At 42.4% G+C, this 18387-nt stretch overlaps 1 protein-coding gene across 1 annotated transcript in view; it reads left to right on the top strand.

Annotated features, from left to right (window-relative positions):
* The window catches only part of trabd2a (TraB domain containing 2A), a 72616-nt gene that overhangs the window by 26490 nt on the left and 27739 nt on the right, over positions 1-18387 (top strand). The window contains exons 3-4 of the mRNA XM_016241669.1: positions 16203-16349; positions 17772-17946. Of these exons, the coding sequence (XP_016097155.1) occupies positions 16203-16349; positions 17772-17946 (322 nt within the window). The remainder of the gene's footprint in view (positions 1-16202; positions 16350-17771; positions 17947-18387) is intronic.

Below are 18387 nucleotides of genomic sequence, written 5' to 3'. Positions count from 1 at the left end.
CACACACACACACACTCTCACACACACACACACACACTCACACACACACACACTCTCACACACACACACACACACTCAAGTAAAACAAACAAAACATTTTTAATAAATTATTGGCCAAAAAGTGCAAGAACGCTGAATTTTTAGTGCATGAATAAATCGAGTACACTGGATTTGTTTGAAATGTATTTGAACTAACAGCTTCTGAGAGTCTAAAATGGTCATTTTTGAGACTTGAAAAGAAATAAAAATTAGAAGTCACGGAAATATAGTAATTTCTAGTTATTCTCACCTCCAAAAGGCTGAAATTGTTAAAAATGTACTACATTTATCAAAAACAAATTGTAATGAATATTATAGTGTGTTGTTATTATAAACATCTTTGAGGAACGCATTGCAGTAAATGCACAGCAGAATGCTTGTGTAAGACCCGAGAGTCAGACTGCAGAAGAGAAGGGCTGTAAATGCAAATGTTCGAGCACTAATGTGAGATAATCCAGTGAAGTACGCTGCGTTACGAGCGTCTGAGACGTTAGAGGCACATCTGCAGCACGAGCTGGAGGATTTGAATACGAATGCAGCCCGTGGAGTCAGAGCACAGCTGCGCCGCAGGACAGGCCGCTCGCAACGCTCTCGCTGGAAGCTCAAACTGACATGCTGGAGACAGAGCAGCTGTCAGAGACGCCTGTCTGCACACGGACCAGACCCTCAGCTCACTGACTATATGAGGGCAAGAAAACAACATTTAACAGAAGAACCCACCATAAACACACACACACACACACACATGCAGTCTATACAAGCAATCCAGATGAATGCACAACTGAATTAAGAACTAAAATCATCTGCACATGATCAGCCATTACGACACATTTCACATATTTGGGCTGCAAATTGAAGGAAAATGCATTTCTGTGTCATGAGTCAGGTGGAACATCCTTATCAAACACCGGCACTCTGCTAGACGAGAATAAAAGAATCAAATATATGTATTTGTGACCCTGGAGCACAAAACCAGTCATAAGGGTCAATTTTGTGAAATTGAGATTTATGCATCATCTGAAATCTGAATAATAAGTTTCCATTGATGTATGGTTTGTTAGGATCGGACAATATTTGAAAATCTGGAATCTGAGGGTGCAAAAAAATCTAAATATTGAGAAAATCATCTTTAAAGTTGTTCAAATGAAGTTCTTAGCAATGCATATTACTAATCAAACATTACGTTCTGATATATTTACGGTAGGAAGTTTACAAAATATCTTCATGGAACATGATCTTTACTTAATATCCTAATGATTTTTGGCATAAAAGAGAAATGTATAATTGTGACCCATACAATGTATTGTTGGCTATTGCTACAAATATCCCCCAGCGACTTAACACTGCTTTTGTGCTGCAGGGACACATATATATGTATGTAGGCCATATCTACCATCCCTAAGCAAAATCAATGATGGAAACTCAACTATGTTCTGTAAAGCAGTGCTAAAAGACAGCAGTGTCAGTATTCAGCTCAGTTCAGACAGATGATTGAACTTTCGAGTCCTCGCTGGATCTCAGGACAAAATCAGGAACTGTAAGAACCGGCCAAATGCTTTCATAACTTCTGGCGCCTTTAACGCGCCTCAACCTCGAATTCCACTGGTGTTTTTAATGCTTACCACTTTGTGGCGTCAAACATAACTTTAAAGCTTAGAGAAAATAATCTCGCTGCCAAATCACACTGGATTTCAAAAACACGGCCAGTAATGATGAATGGTGTTTGTACAGATGGGGCCCATTTAAATCTGCCGCCTCGCAGCGCTGCGATCACAGACGAGTCTCGGAGCGATCGGAGCGGCTCAAACACAAACCGTCAGCCGCAGAGCCTCGAGTCTCACGCAGAACCAGCGCTGGAGCTCACAGACGATGAGGCTGTTAGTGCGGAAAACTGCTTCTGCTCACAGTTTAGAGAGAAGCCGAAATGAAATAGCTGGCTGTTTCTGCTGCTCGTGTACACTCTCAAATCAGATTTTGTGTGACACGCGGTTACTAAAGCAGTAAGCCCCGTGAAGCCCTGGTTTACAGTGAATTTATAACAGCTAAGGGGCGTTGTTAGGTTTCACGGGGGTTACTGCTTTTATAAACGGTTACTCCATATACGTAGTAAGGTTTCACAAAATAAATCAGAGCAAATAAAGTGTAATGATATTAATAAACACAGTATTCTTCCACCAAACAATGTAGCTCCTCAGAAACAGTTGTGGTTGCTACAAAGTGGTTGCCGAGCAACACACAAACGTAAACAAAGGTGTGTGTTACTTTGTAGCATCATTCACAACAGCTTCGACCGCGGCTCAGCCAATCAGAGTCAAGCACCGGGACGCTCTAGTTTATAAAATGTGCTTTCTTCAGAATGCATTCAGCAAAACTCTTACTGAAATAAATTCAGCTCTATGCAGTTAGGATGCAAACGCACAACACAATCACATTTATATAGATATGCTGTTTACTGTGATTAAGATTCATTTGCATGCTGCTGGAGCTCAGATGTTAATGTCAGACGTGGTTTCTTTTAGTGATTGTACAGTAAACAGTGCTGTACTCGGCAGGAAAAATAACAGTATTAAAGGAAATGTTCAGCCAAACATGAACATGTGCTGAAAATGTGTTCACCCGCAGTTCATCAGAGATCAGGATGAGTTTGTTTCTTCATCAGGTTTGTAGAAATGTAGCACTGCATCAGTGTCTCAGCAATGGATGCTCTGCAGTGAATGGGTGCCGTCAGAATGAGAGTCCAAACAGCTGATAAAAACATCACAATAATCCACAGCACTCCAGTCCAGCAGTTAACATCTGGAGAAGACAAAAGCTGAAACACATCCAGCATTAAGATGTTTTTAACTAAAATAAACGTCCATAATTCATAACTCTTCCTCCAGTGAGTCAGTGTTCTGGTGTGAATCAGGAGAGAAATCTGCACAGATCAAGCAGCGTTTAAACAGCTCTAAACACATATGTGGCTAGATTTTGATGTGAGAGACAACAGCAGATGCACTTTTTCACTGGAGGAAGAGTTATGAATTATGGACGTTTATCTTAGTTAAAAACATCTTAATGCTGGATGTGTTTCAGCTTTTGTCTTCTCCAGATGTTAACTGCTGGACTGGAGTGCTGTGGATTATTGTGATGTTTTTATCAGCTGTTTGGACTCTCATTCTGACGGCACCCATTCACTGCAGAGCATCCATCCAAATCTTTTTCAGCAAATTTGGTGAACTATTCCCTTAGTGTTGTAAAATTCATCAATTATGAAACAAACTCATTCAGATCCTTCCAGTTCTAGTTTTGTTCTCATCTGATAGTGTCAGTGCAGTTAAACTGATAACATTACTGCATATTAACATGCATGTGAATGCTCCGTCTCTTTACTTCAGAAACGTGCTCACACTCTCGTGTTTTGCTGGCTCGGTGTGTTGCAGTCCTGAAGTTTCCGCAGTAAAACATCTCTGTGTTTCTCATTTGTGTGTCAGGTGAGTGTGTGTGTGTGTGTGTGTGTGTGTGAGTGTGTGTGTGTGTGTGTGTGTGTGTGTGTGTGTGTGTGTGTGTGTGTGTGTGTGTGTGTGTGTGTGTGTGTGTGTGTGTGTGTGTGTGTGTGTGTGTGTGTGTGTGTGTGTGTGTGTGTGTGTGTGTGTGTGAGTGTGTGTGTGAGTGTGTGTGTGTGTGAGTGTGTGTGAAAGCATATCTTTGCTCCCGCTGAAGCTCTTTAATGGCCATCACTCCCTGCTATTGTTCTGTCCTGTGGTCTTCGACAGGCACTCAGGGATTGTTTGTGTGTCGGCCTCCATTAGCATGTGTGTGTGAGTAATTACAGCCGCTATTGTTCCTCTTAAGGTGCTAATACACGAGTATCAGAGAATCAAACAGCGTGTTAGTCTGCTGTTAGTGTGTCAGGCTCTGATGCACAGGAGCGCGATCAGTTATGATGCTGTACAGGCTGAGGTTTTGAAGTTCATAGTAAACAGAACACTGTAAAAAAATTATTTTTGAACTTCTAAACCAAGATTATTAGAGTATGTTTTACAAAAAATATATTATTATTATTATTCATTATATATATATAATTTGTATTTTTAATTAATTAATTAATTTCATATTTATATTATGTAACATTTATTTTTATAAAATAAAAAATAAAAAATAAAACTTTTCAATTTCAGTCTTTCTTCTTCAAAATGTCATATTTAATTAATTGTTACTTGCTGTTTCTTTGTAATTATTTGTGAAATTTACTAGCAATGAATTTGATAATTGCTTATATCTTCTCAGTGCGTGTTCATCAGCTGAATGAATGGAAGCACATTTCCTCAATGAATAAAAAACTTTCCCGAAATCCTGAGAAGTCAGAATTGTAAGTTGATATCTCAGAATTCGGACTTTTTATTGTACTTCTGTGAAGAAAAGTCTGAATTATGATTAAAAAAATCGCAGTTTAGATTTTTTTAATTCTGTGTCAGAAACAGACTTCCAGACTAATGCAAAGCTGTGCTTATGGATTTTTTTTTTGTTCAGATTTTCCCCAGATTACAGTTCTTTTTCAGCTGCTTCCACACAAAGTCACACAGTTTCTGAAAGCTGACACTTAAACAGCAGAAGCACACACCAAACCTACAGAACCAGACACTAATCTCAGCCTTTGACTCGGTTTTCAATTTCATAAAACACTTTTTTGCAAAACACAACACACACTTCTCTATGCAACACACACAAATCTAACAGGAATTAATATTATGGCAAAGGTGTTTGCTTTTGAGATGTGTTCGTGATGTTTTGAATGCAGCGCTTCATTTTGCAAGAGATGAGAGGCGTTTTGCATTTTGTGTGCAATTCTTGGATTTGTGTGTGAAGTTTTGAAAAAAGAGGCAAAGTTTTGAAAATCTGTGCAAGCAGCTGAAAAAACCCCTGTAATATTTCTTATTTGTCCTGCTGAGCGCCTCAGTGTTCACTGTTTCTCAGCCGCTGAGGGTTTAATCTCAGAGCAGATGCTGGTGGATTCACACTGCTGACTGCTGACCGAAGCACTTATACACCAGCACCAGAGCTCCAAACACTCGTGTGTGTGCTGTGAGTATATGTAGAGTTACGAGCGCTGATGTAATCGCACTCCCACAGTCCCCTCCTGCAGCAGATGAAAGACGCTGCTGTCAAACTCTCTTTCACGCCGGCGGTCTCTCGCTCTCTGAAGTCTCTCGCGGCTCTCTGACCGATCCACAGAGAGAATCTCGCCAGGGCCGTATTGTTGAGCTGTTGTTCTCGGAGGGTCTCGTGTGTGAAAGCGTTTGCTCGCGGCCTGCGCCCCTGCATTGTGTACTTTTTGTCCCGGCTGAGAGAGAATTCCACGCGCTTTCAGGGTCATTTACACCCAAAGAGTGTTTGTCTTTGAGGATGGAGCTCTTTGTGTGTGTGTGTGAGAGAGTGTGTGTGTGTGTGTGTGTGCTCACTGACCTCATAAAAACTACACACACACTCTCACAGTGAGTGAGAGAGCACCATTGCTTCCAACCACAAATCTAACAGGAATTAATATTATGGCAAAGGTGTTTGCTTTTGAGATGTGTTTGTGATGTTTTGAATGCAGCGCTTCATTTTGCAAGAGATGAGAGGCGTTTTGCATTTTGTGTGCAATTCTTGGATTTGTGTGTGAAGTTTTGAAAAAAGAGGCAAAGTTTTGAAAATCTGTGCAAGCAGCTGAAAAAACCCCTGTAATATTTCTTATTTGTCCTGCTGAGCGCCTCAGTGTTCACTGTTTCTCAGCCGCTGAGGGTTTAATCTCAGAGCAGATGCTGGTGGATTCACACTGCTGACTGCTGACCGAAGCACTTATACACCAGCACCAGAGCTCCAAACACTCGTGTGTGTGCTGTGAGTATATGTAGAGTTACGAGCGCTGATGTAATCCCACTCCCACAGTCCCCTCCTGCAGCAGATGAAAGACGCTGCTGTCAAACTCTCTTTCACGCCGGCGGTCTCTCGCTCTCTGAAGTCTCTCGCGGCTCTCCGACCGATCCACAGAGAGAATCTCGCCAGGGCCGTATTGTTGAGCTGTTGTTCTCGGAGGGTCTCGTGTGTGAAAGCGTTTGCTCGCGGCCTGCGCCCCTGCATTGTGTACTTTTTGTCCCGGCTGAGAGAGAATTCCACGTGCTTTCAGGGTCATTTACACCCAAAGAGTGTTTGTCTTTGAGGATGGAGCTCTTTGTGTGTGTGTGTGTGTGTGTGTGTGTGCTCACTGACCTCATAAAAACTACACACACACTCTCACAGTGAGTGAGAGAGCACCATTGCTTCCAACTAAAATGCAAATCCATAATAACGCTTAATTCGGGATCCATTGGTGAGCAAGTGACATTTCTCCAAATCTGATGAAGAAACAGACTCATCTTAATCTGGGCTGGCCTGAGGGTGAGCACATTTACCGCAGATTTTCATTTTTGGGTGAACTATTCCTTTAATACAAGCACCTTTAGAGTATTGAACACTAGAAGTCAGTGTCACTTTAGAATTAGAAGGGCAACTTTAATTTCTACTGTAAAGCAGCTCTCCAGTGTGTTCATGTTTTTACTGGCGCCTGCGCTCAGCGACGGAGCAGAAGATTTCCGCATCACAGAAGGCGGAGCCTCAGAGCCACGCCCACCTGTTATGCAATCACCACAATCCAATGGAAGTTTGAAGGTGTTTACCAGCCGGAGAGAACTGATTTCATTTGCAATGCTTCATGTTTGTTTTTCAATCGGGGCTTTTATTATCGGTAAACACTTTTGAAGACATTTTTAGCAGTCGAACCTTAATTCATTTTAGAGTTTTTATCTAAAACCTTTTATAGTAGCACTTGTATTGTATTTCAACTCGTTTCTCGCCGTGACAATAGCCAACGAAGCTGGTGTGGCATTAAAACCTCAACCAACCGAGCAGCTCTTTACCGCTGTGCACGTTCTGTTTCTCACACTCTTCTGACTCTTCACTTTTCCCAGCGTTTGCCAGAACTCCTCTGTGAAATTCCTCATGCAATCACACGGATGCGGATGCATTCACAAGCAACTCTGTTTCAAATATGTTTAGAATCTGCTCCCATCACACGCATGTGTGTGTGTGTGTGTGTGTGTGTGTGTCTGTGAGAGAGTGTGTGTGTGTGTGTGTGTGTGTGTGAGTGTGTGTGTGTGTGAGAGTGTGTGTGTGTGAGTGTGTGTGTGTGTGAGTGTGTGTGAGTGTGTGAGTGAGAGAGAGTGTGTGTGTGAGTGTGTGTGTGTGTGAGTGTGTGTGAGTGTGTGAGTGAGAGAGAGTGTGTGTGTGAGTGTGTGTGTGTGTGAGTGTGTGTGAGTGTGTGAGTGAGAGAGAGTGTGTGTGTGAGTGTGTGTGTGTGTGAGTGTGTGTGAGTGTGTGAGTGAGAGAGAGTGTGTGTGTGAGTGTGTGTGTGTGTGAGTGTGTGTGAGTGTGTGAGTGAGAGAGAGTGTGTGTGTGAGTGTGTGTGTGTGTGAGTGTGTGTGAGTGTGTGAGTGAGAGAGAGTGTGTGTGTGAGTGTGTGTGTGTGTGAGTGTGTGTGAGTGTGTGAGTGAGAGAGAGTGTGTGTGTGAGTGTGTGTGTGTGTGAGTGTGTGTGAGTGTGTGAGTGAGAGAGAGTGTGTGTGTGAGTGTGTGTGTGTGTGAGTGTGTGTGAGTGTGTGAGTGAGAGAGAGTGTGTGTGTGAGTGTGTGTGTGTGTGAGTGTGTGTGAGTGTGTGAGTGAGAGAGAGTGTGTGTGTGAGTGTGTGTGTGTGTGAGTGTGTGTGAGTGTGTGAGTGAGAGAGAGTGTGTGTGTGAGTGTGTGTGTGTGTGAGTGTGTGTGAGTGTGTGAGTGAGAGAGAGTGTGTGTGTGAGTGTGTGTGTGTGTGTGTGTGTGTGAGTGTGTGTTTGCGGTCGGACGGATGGACTCTGTTTCAGTGTCTACATCAATTTTGAAGCTGGTTGAAAAGCCACAAACGGCCGATGGCTCGCGGCCACATGCAGATCCATTTCTTTGGGGTTGAGAGGTTATCCGCACATATTTTCCACTACAGGGACGATTTTACATGAAGATTTTCAGTGTGAGATGCTTGAGCTGAAGCCAAGCAGACGCGTGCAACTTCACATAATGCTGTGGTTTGATTATGCATGCAAGTTCAGTCTTGGAATTTGGACTACTCTGTACCTGTTTTACCTCTAAAAGGGGCATATTAGTACCACAGAGTATTAGAATGTACCATTAAGGTACTTCTATGAACGTTTTAGGGGTAAATAAGGCACAAAGTTGTTCTTTAAGGGTTTTACAATCGCTCTTTTTTGAGAGTGTCGTGGCATGCTAAACATTTGAATCATTTTCTAACTCTTGTACAGGTATCACATGTGCTCAGATTCACTGAGAGACCTTTGGACATGTTTATGTTTAAAATCCGTCATCAAGACGTCTGGAGTTCGAGGTGCTCTGTTCTTGCGAGCTGATTGGCTGAGGCTGCGTGTGTGGGCCGGATGAAGCTGTCAATCAAAGCCCAGCCACTTTACTTAAGCGTGTGACACTGATTCTGTCAGACAGCGTAAATATTTGGCTGCGATTGAGCAGAAAGGTAAACACAGGGCCTGCGGAGTATATGTAGAACACAGACTAAATGACCTGCGTCTCTCTAGACTGATCAAAGCGCTTATGCATCGCATCTACGCCGACCTGCATTTGTCTGTTCGTCACATAACCGCACCGCAATTAGTTCCAGACAAGAACCACCTACTTAGAATAACATTAGACATAAAATCACATTAGAGCTCAAGACTGAAGGCCTACAGCTTCCTCATTTCCATAGACACAGATATTTCCATAAATACATATACATATGTCAGTGCATTAGTGGCTCTGTTTTTAAGAATGAGTCATTGAATTATTTATTCTATTCTTAAAAGTAACTCTTTATGAGTGAGTCACTTGACTCATTCAGCACTCAAACGATTCAGTGATTCACTGTGACTCATGCTTATATTTAATTTAAATGATTATTTATTCAGTTGATTCATTCGGAAATTAAATGACTGTTTATGAGTGAGTCACCTGAATCATTGAGCTGATTTAGTGATGCACTCTTAATGTTTGAATCATTCATTCAGTTGAATCTTTATGGCAGCCGTCTGAAGCGCTGGAGCCGCAGCTGTCAGGAGGACCTTTAGCGTGTTGATGTTTAACTCACTAATGCAGTGCGGGAATGTTTACGGCGGTGCGAGCTGCTTTTAGTGATGCTGTTGAGCCGGTCTGGAGACGTCACAGTGAGATAAAGACCCTCCACAGGGAATGAAACCAAAGCAGACGGCAAACTGTGACACTTTGTGAAATCTGCAGGAGATGAAACTCAGAAAACAGTGTCCAGTGATGTTGTGTCAGCTTGTGTGGAAGCTCAGTTTCTCCAGAAGTTGTCACAGACAAAACTCTAAGGTTTTACTTGATGCTTTTCTTAAAACAAAATGAACAACACTAAGGGGACATTTACATAACGTTCAACTAAAAACAGTACGCATTTTGGCCGTTCGTTTTTAAGGATCTGAAAACACAAACTTTTGAAAACAAAGTGCAGGTTTTTGTAAATGATACCTTTATCATCTCCGTCTAAACTATATAAACATAAATGTTCAGTCTATAGGCATGCACGAGTTTCAAGTCACATCACCAGTACTGGCCTGGCATGCATAATACAGCATTTTAGTTATTTTCACAGATCTGTGTGAACGGGGATTGTTTGCTATATGCAATTTTTTTCAAAAATATAAAGGAAAGACGGTTACACTTTATTTTAAGGTGTCCTTGTTACAGTGTAATTACACATTTAAGTACTGAGTAATATTAATTAACTACATGCACTTACTGTATGGTTAGGGTTAGGATAAGAGTTTGGTTCAGGGTTACCTGCATGTAATTATGCATAATTACGTGTTATTATAATAATAAATACATGCAACATGTGTTACCGGAAAAACTTTTCTGTTTTGTAGTACACCATTGTTATGTTTTAACCTTTAATTTTAAAGAATTTTTTTTTGTGTGGGATATTATTCTGGTGGAAGTCTATTCCAGTCACGAGTTCCTCTAAAGGCAAATGATAACTCACTGAACTAGTTTACTTAGTTAATCCAGTGACTAGTCCTTCCTCAGAAGTCCATCAACACATTAGCTTGACAGAAGTTTAGATGAAACCCTGATGGTGAGGTTTGAGAGAGAGAGCTTTTGTGTGTGTTATGACTGTCTGGCACTGAAACAAATCAAAGCCAAACTCCAGTCACAGAAGAAATGCGCTCACACACACACACACACACACACACACACACTCACACTCACACTCACTGACTCTCACACACACACACACTCACACACACACTCACACACACACTCACACTCACACTCACTGACTCTCACACACACACACACTCACACACACACTCACACACACACTCACACTCACACTCACTGACTCTCACACACACACACACTCACACACACACTCACACACACACTCACACTCACACTCACTGACTCTCACACACACACACACTCACACACACACTCACACACACACTCACACTCACACTCACTGACTCTCACACACACACACACTCACACACACACTCACACACACACTCACACTCACACTCACTGACTCTCACACACACACACACTCACACACACACTCACACACACACTCACACTCACACTCACTGACTCTCACACACACACACACTCACACACACACTCACACACACACTCACACTCACACTCACTGACTCTCACACACACACACACTCACACACACACTCACACACACACTCACACTCACACTCACTGACTCTCACACACACACACACTCACACACACACTCACACACACACTCACACTCACACTCACTGACTCTCACACACACACACACTCACACACACACTCACACACACACTCACACTCACACTCACTGACTCTCACACACACACACACTCACACACACACTCACACACACACTCACACTCACACTCACTGACTCTCACACACACACACACTCACACACACACTCACACACACACTCACACTCACACTCACTGACTCTCACACACACACACACTCACACACACACTCACACACACACTCACACTCACACTCACTGACTCTCACACACACACACACTCACACACACACTCACACACACACTCACACTCACACTCACTGACTCTCACACACACACACACTCACACACACACTCACACACACACTCACACTCACACTCACTGACTCTCACACACACACACACTCACACACACACTCACACACACACTCACACTCACACTCACTGACTCTCACACACACACACACTCACACACACACTCACACACACACTCACACTCACACTCACTGACTCTCACACACACACACACTCACACACACACTCACACACACACTCACACTCACACTCACTGACTCTCACACACACACACACTCACACACACACTCACACACACACTCACACTCACACTCACTGACTCTCACACACACACACACACTCACACACACACTCACTCACACTCACACACAGCGGCTCTGTTCTGAATTAGTGTGAGTCTGGGTTAAGCGTGTGCATCTGAAGCTCAGCGTTACGCGTCACGTTACTCGTCTGCTGGAGTAATGCGCAGGCAGGGCATCGTGGGAAAGTTTCCCAGTTTATCAGAGTCCATTCACAAATCCTGCGGCCGTACTGAGCGCTGTCGAGCTCTGGCTTTGTTTGTGTTCTTAGCTGGTGGGAAACAGAGTGCGGATGATGTCATGAGAAAGAGTTTGTGCCGTTAACGGCGTCCATTAGCACGGGACCATCACTCACAGACAGACGCTCCTCAATCACAGCGGCACACATCCACTTCACATCTACGATTAAAGCCAGAACATAGATATCTGAAGACTGAACAGACTGTAAACGCAGATGTGTGTGGCATTCATATATATAACCATAGAGTTTATATAGCTATAACGATAACTCTTATCATCCACACCAATGGTGACATTTGTTTATTGATGCTTTTACAACTTTGATCTGATCGATTCAATAGCAAATTGTTCATGACTCTGATTCTGAGTATGTGCTGACAGTCTTGGAAGTTTGGTAATTTTTCAGGACTAAATGCCTGTTCACACCAAGAACACAACTTTTTGTAATATTGTTATTCATATTGTTTTAAAAATCGATCTGAGTTTAAAAGAATAGTGAAGTCCACACCACAACTATATCAGTAACGACACACAGGAACGTTATCGTCAGAATCACTTTCAGCAATGAATTAACAATAAAAACATTGAATCATTACAGTTTTTTTTACAATCTCTAGAACACATTTCTCAATACTAAAGTCACTTTTAAAAACTCTTCACACAGTTCTCCTAACCATCTTTCAACTCGACACAGCAGTTCATCTCACATTCAAAATGCACTAAAACTACCTCAAACTATGTCTCAAATCAACTCATTCTTCCATAACACTAGCAAACATACACACTTTATCACTCATAACACAACCACCTAAAAAGCACTAACAACAGGTAGCATTATACAATGTTTGCTTTTGTACTGTGCTAGGGTTTGAAAACAGTATGTAAACGTGCAAATTGGCTTGTGTAGTACATAAAGTCTTGGTGGCGTTTGTGCAGAAGTCATAAAAGAATTCATGTAATCTGACAGATGTCGTCAATGAATGCATTTTGTGCCAAAGCAAAGCAGTTTAGCCCACAGAGACTGATGTTGTGCTCGCTGTCTGAAGAGTTCTGAAGAATTGACCTAAGTATTGAGAAATATGTCCCAGCGATCGTAAAACACTGTAAAGCGACAAGACGACAGCAGCACATGCTTACAACAAACAGAACGATATCATGCATTGGTGTGGACGCTAATATGGTTATCGTTATTGTTTTCGGTGTGAACGGACCTTAAGACTAATATTATTTGAGCCCTGTCGCAGATTTTCAGCTGATTTGAGTGTTTGGGAAACCTGTTTGGACTCAATCATCGTTATTATTTCTGTGATTGTGTTCGGTGCAGAAATCACACACTCTTCAGCTCTGTGGAGTGTTTTCAGCGCATCCATCGTAACGTAACGGGTGATTTCCATCACAAAGCTGAATTATTGACTTTCATAGGGCCGCTGTGCTTTGATATGGACGCTCTCTGGTTCCCGCGCGTGTGAATGTGGCCAGTGACCCACAGAACGGACACAACGCATTCGTTCAGGCCCGGCTCTTTCATTCAGCGCCTCCTCCTCCTCCGCGCCGTAATTTAAGGGGCTGAAAGGCTCTTTTGCGCCGCTGAAGATGCTTTGGCCGCGGCAGATGGAGGGAGTTTGGGAGGCTAGCGGGGTGGCGATAGGCTAATGTGAGCAGCACAAAGCCAGCGCGCTTTCAAATGCAGAGCAGGAGGCTTTGATGAGCGCGGGATGAAAGCGCAGGGAGCCCAGCGGCCGACGGGGGCCCTTTGTCCCAGACAAGAAGGCATCTGCTGGGCTTTGCCCTCCTCTCTGGGACGAGCCCCTCAAACAATGACGGACGGGGCCAGAGAGTGTTACCGGCGCTGATGAAAAGAGTTTGAGTGTGTGTGTGTGTGTGTGAAACTCTTAAACTCATCTGCAGCATTTGGCTATGAGCTCACAGGTGGAGGAAACATGATTGAGTCTCCTGTTGGGAGCAAATACACTTGTTTGTTTGGAAGAGGAACTATTGTGAGTGATCAGTCTAAACTAGGGTGACCATACGTGCCATTTTCCCAGGACGCGTCCTGGCCAGGATTTCTATATTGCCTAAAATATCTAGGTTTTGGCTTTGTTTGCGTGTGCAGACCGATCAGTGTTTGACATCAAAATGGCCAGGGCGCGTCCTGGGAAAATGGCACGTATGGTCACCCTAGTCTAAACCAGGGGTGTCTAACTCAGATCCTGGAGGGCCATAGCCCTGCAGAGTTTAATTCCAACCCTGCCCCAACACACATACCATGTAGTTTTCAAATAAACCTAAATGACTTGATTAGCTGGGTCAGGTGAGTGCATGTGTGTGTGTGTGTGTGTGTGTGTGCGTGTGTGTGTGTGTGTGTGTGTGTGTAAACACTGGGGAATTTCATGGTGACACAATGGTGAGCTGCAGCAGCAGAAGCAACAAAAAGCGACAGCTAGAACTAATTAAGAGAAACTCTCCTCCGCGGAGCCTTTGATCTGTGAGAGTTTCACTCACGCTTCAGCAGAACCTCCTTCAGGAGCGTCAGACACAAACACTTCTTCTTGTCTGTCTTCACTAGCACTAGTCCTCATATACTGATCAAGCCTCTAAAAAAGTTGTGTGTAAGTGCAGCATTTGTGATCCACACATGTTTGTGTATGTTGTTGTGCTTTTACTTTACTGCATAAAGTAGAAGCACAACAACATACTTGTTGTTATGCACTTTCCTCAGATTTTTCTTAAAATTTAACTTCAGCAGATCAGCACAGTGCTCAAACAACACATTTTTGGCACAGACACTAAACTAAAAACTTTTCGGGACAGGAATAATACTACAAAAAAGAAGACTCTTTGCCTCCCACTGCCAGCAACTTACATTGCGGAGACGGGAAAACACAGCTGCCTACACTCAAACAGAAGAGAAAGAAAATGTCTACTTGCTGCATGAACTGCCACAGACTTCTACAAAGGATTGTGGTTCTTGTCATGAGTATCTTGTATTGCTTCCGTAGCATCCTCTACCCCAGATACGGCTATGACAAGGCTTGCAAACACTGGTATTCTACCACCCCCTATACACCTTGAGAACAGATTTGAAGCATTAATGAATGTGGGTGAGGAATCCCCAAATGTGACTGAACATGGATCGTATCAGCCAGCAGCTAAGAGCAGTCAGAACTCCTTAAGAAGGATTTCAGTGAACTCTTTGAAACACTTCGAAGACTTAAAGTTCAGTCGTTCATCAGCAGACCACTCCCAGCAAGGTTGCTTGGGCTGAATACATGACTACAAAGAACCTGCAGTATAAAAGGAGTCAACTTGGAGTCAATCTGGTTTCCGACCGCATCACAGCACAGAGACAGCGCTCATAAAGATAATAAATGATATTTGCTTAAATTGTGATTCTGGCAAATAATCAGCACTGGTACTACTAGATCTCAGTGCTGCGTTTGACTCAAAACTGGGTCGGGCTTTCTGATCCCAAGAAGACCATTAGATAGCTGCAGCTCATCCAGAACGCTGCTGCCAGGATTCTGACTAGAACCAGAAAATCTGAGCATATCACACCAGTCCTCAGGTCCTTACACTGGCTTCCAGTTATATTTAGGATTGATTTTAAAGTACTTTTACTCGTAAGATAGTTCACCCAAAAATCATCATTCTGTTATCATTTACTCACCCTCAGTATGACTTTCTTCTGTGGAGCACAAAGTAACATATAAGTTAAGACATAATTATTAAATATAAGATATTTAGATGAAATTCAAGACTGTTGGTTCCTGTTTCTGTTCCCATTGACTTCCACTGTATGGACAAAAAAGTACAATTGAAAATGTCAGCGGGAACCAAAACTGTCGAGTTACCAACCCTAGTAAAAAAGTTATATAATTAAAATACATTTATTTCATACTAAGTATAGTTCAAATCTATTAACATATTTACTGACAGACAACTCGAGACTTACTGATATAAAAATTAAAATTAAACTTTACTTGGCATACTACTTGTGCACAATGCACGTTTCTTTATATTAAGCCTAAAATGTGTTTTAATGTCACTTTTGATGAGGATTGTATGATCTTTGAATAATATCAGACTTTAAATGCGAAATGTACCTGAAGTATACTTGCAATAGTTCCACTTTAGCACAATCAAATATACTAAGTATATTCTTAATTGTACTTCTGCACAATTAAAGTGCATTAAGTACAAAATTGGTTGTTCCAATTTAGCAGACTTGAAGTATACCAGTTTAGTATTCTAAAAGTACAATTGCAGGACCTTTTATTAATGTATTTGTAGCATACTTAGCATGAAATAAGTACTGTATATTTATTTTCAGAATATCTTCACAGAGAGCAGTCAGTCGTGCAGGTTTGGGCAGCATGATGGCAGAGGTTCTCTGGGAGGTGTGCAGGATGAACACTAAAGCTCTGGTTTGTGTTTCAGGTGGTCTTTGCTCTGAATCAGACGTTGCTGCAGCAGGAGAGTCTCCGCGCCGGGGGCCTGCAGGTGCCTTACACCACAGAGCACCTGATCAAGCACTACAACTGTGGAGACCTCAACTCCATCATCTTCAACCACGACACCTCGCAGGTACTGAGGTCCTGTCACGCCACATTCAGTCTGACTCAATAGAGTCACAGAGCATGTAGTCCTCCAGGACACTTTACCTCTCAGTTTAATCCTATGAAAAGATTTGTTTTGATATTGCACTTATACAACAGTTCGACGGCACGAGTGTGTAAATACATAAACAAAATAACAACGGAGTGTCTTTAAAAACCCTCTTTTGTGCAGAATACGTCCTTCCACTACAGATTCAAATCTCAGTTTGAGTTTAACAGCTGAGCCCAGCTCCGTTACTAATTACAAAACATTACTTTAGAACTCGTAACGAATGGACGAGTTGAGTTGCTTCATTGAAAGCTTATTGTATTACTGTATTAAAGCAGTGTATAGTACAGTGTTATGAGAGAGAGATGGACTGAGCGAGTGTGATTACCTGCATCTGATACAGCATTCATTCTTCAGATCTCATTTCATTAGAAAATGGTGAATTGTTTGTTTGTAGGAAGAGGTAGTTTTTAATTTTGTTTTTCTTAATGTGCTATTACAGTTTTTCTCGATTGCTAGCACACAATTCACCATTTTCTCACAACTATAAACACAAATCTCAAAACTACACACCAACGTGTGCAAACTTCCAGCTCAAAATCAAACAGTTTAGTCAAAAACTCTTTGGTCAGACTCAAGCTTTGGCCTCAGATGACACACAGAGTATTTTCCTGACTAGAGAACACCAGTGAGATCAGTTCAAAACACTGTTACAAAAACCTGCTTTTGGGAAGCAGGAGACATTTTGCAGGTCAATATCTGTTACAGTACTCAGCATAAATAGAGCGGTGCAGATACAGTAAAATTCTGCATTAAACTGTAAGAAAAGTTTACTTTCACTACACTACTGTAAAGTGATCTTACGGTAGATGAAAAGCACTAGAAGAGAAAAGTTAAAAAACCAAGCAACAGGATATACAGTGAACACAGATTGAAATATACTTTCAGTTACTGTAAATAAATAAATGCAGCATCCTCTGCCAAGTTGCATTACAGTATTGGTAATATCCTTATTTGTTATACTATAACAGTTTCTTAGTCTTCTGAGAAAATGTGTTACCCCCAACACTACACACCAGTAATGTTTTTTTTCTAAGTACGTTCATAAAAATTACTTAAATGTCCTAATTGAACTATTGGCCTAATCCTGGCTTAGTTTAAGCCCTGTCTGTGAAACCGGGCCATAGTGTGTTAGCAATCGAGAAAAACTGTAATGTTGTGTATTGTCTGTCTTGTATGTGGTGTAAATACAAAATCTATCATGCTGCGGAACAAATTACCCCTAAGGGGGGACAATGAAGTTTTTAAAATTGCAATCAAATAGTGTGTTAGCAATCGAGAAAAACTGTAAAAACAGCTGTTTTTCTAGACTGCAGCGATATCTCTGTGATTTGCGTCCAGGTGCCGAGCTTCAAGAACGCGACGCTGCCGGCGAGCGAGCAGGTGACGGCGCAGGAGATCGAGCGCTACTTCAGACAGGAGCTGATCTACACGCGTAACGAGCGCATGGGCCGCCGCGTCAGAGCGCTGCTGGAGGAGCAGCCCGACAAGAGCTTCTTCTTCGCTTTCGGAGCAGGTCAGTCTCCTCGGGACGCTCCCGGATCCTTATGTCCATCCTTGCATCTCCGCTCTGTGATGTGGCTCGTTTTTGACCTCACTATGCAAATATCCGCCAACGTTCATTCGTTCGGCTGCCGGACGGTTTTTGAAGCACTGCTGGTAAAAATAATGGTGAGCTCATGTCGCAGAGATTAAACAAGATTATGCTCTTTCTAGGAACAAATCTTGACTTGAAAGCCCTGAGAAAGTTTGTAGCCGTGGTGCTTTGATGAAGCGTCACAATAACCGGCTCTCTGGCGGTTCACCGTGAGGTCATGTGTAGATCAGTGTTAAAGGAAACGATGTGAAAGTCTGATTAATGCTACTCAAGAGTTATTTTGCTAGCGGCTGCAGCACTCGTGCAGTAATCGCAGTTCTGTTCATTTAGAGAAACTGGACTAACGGCCACAATCACACT

Source organism: Sinocyclocheilus grahami, unplaced genomic scaffold (genome assembly GCF_001515645.1).
Source record: "Sinocyclocheilus grahami isolate Dianchi unplaced genomic scaffold, SAMN03320097.WGS_v1.1 scaffold631.1, whole genome shotgun sequence".
NCBI classification, from domain to species: domain Eukaryota; kingdom Metazoa; phylum Chordata; class Actinopteri; order Cypriniformes; family Cyprinidae; genus Sinocyclocheilus; species Sinocyclocheilus grahami.
Note: the sequence above shows the minus strand (reverse complement) of the source record. Positions and strands in the feature narration are given on the sequence as shown.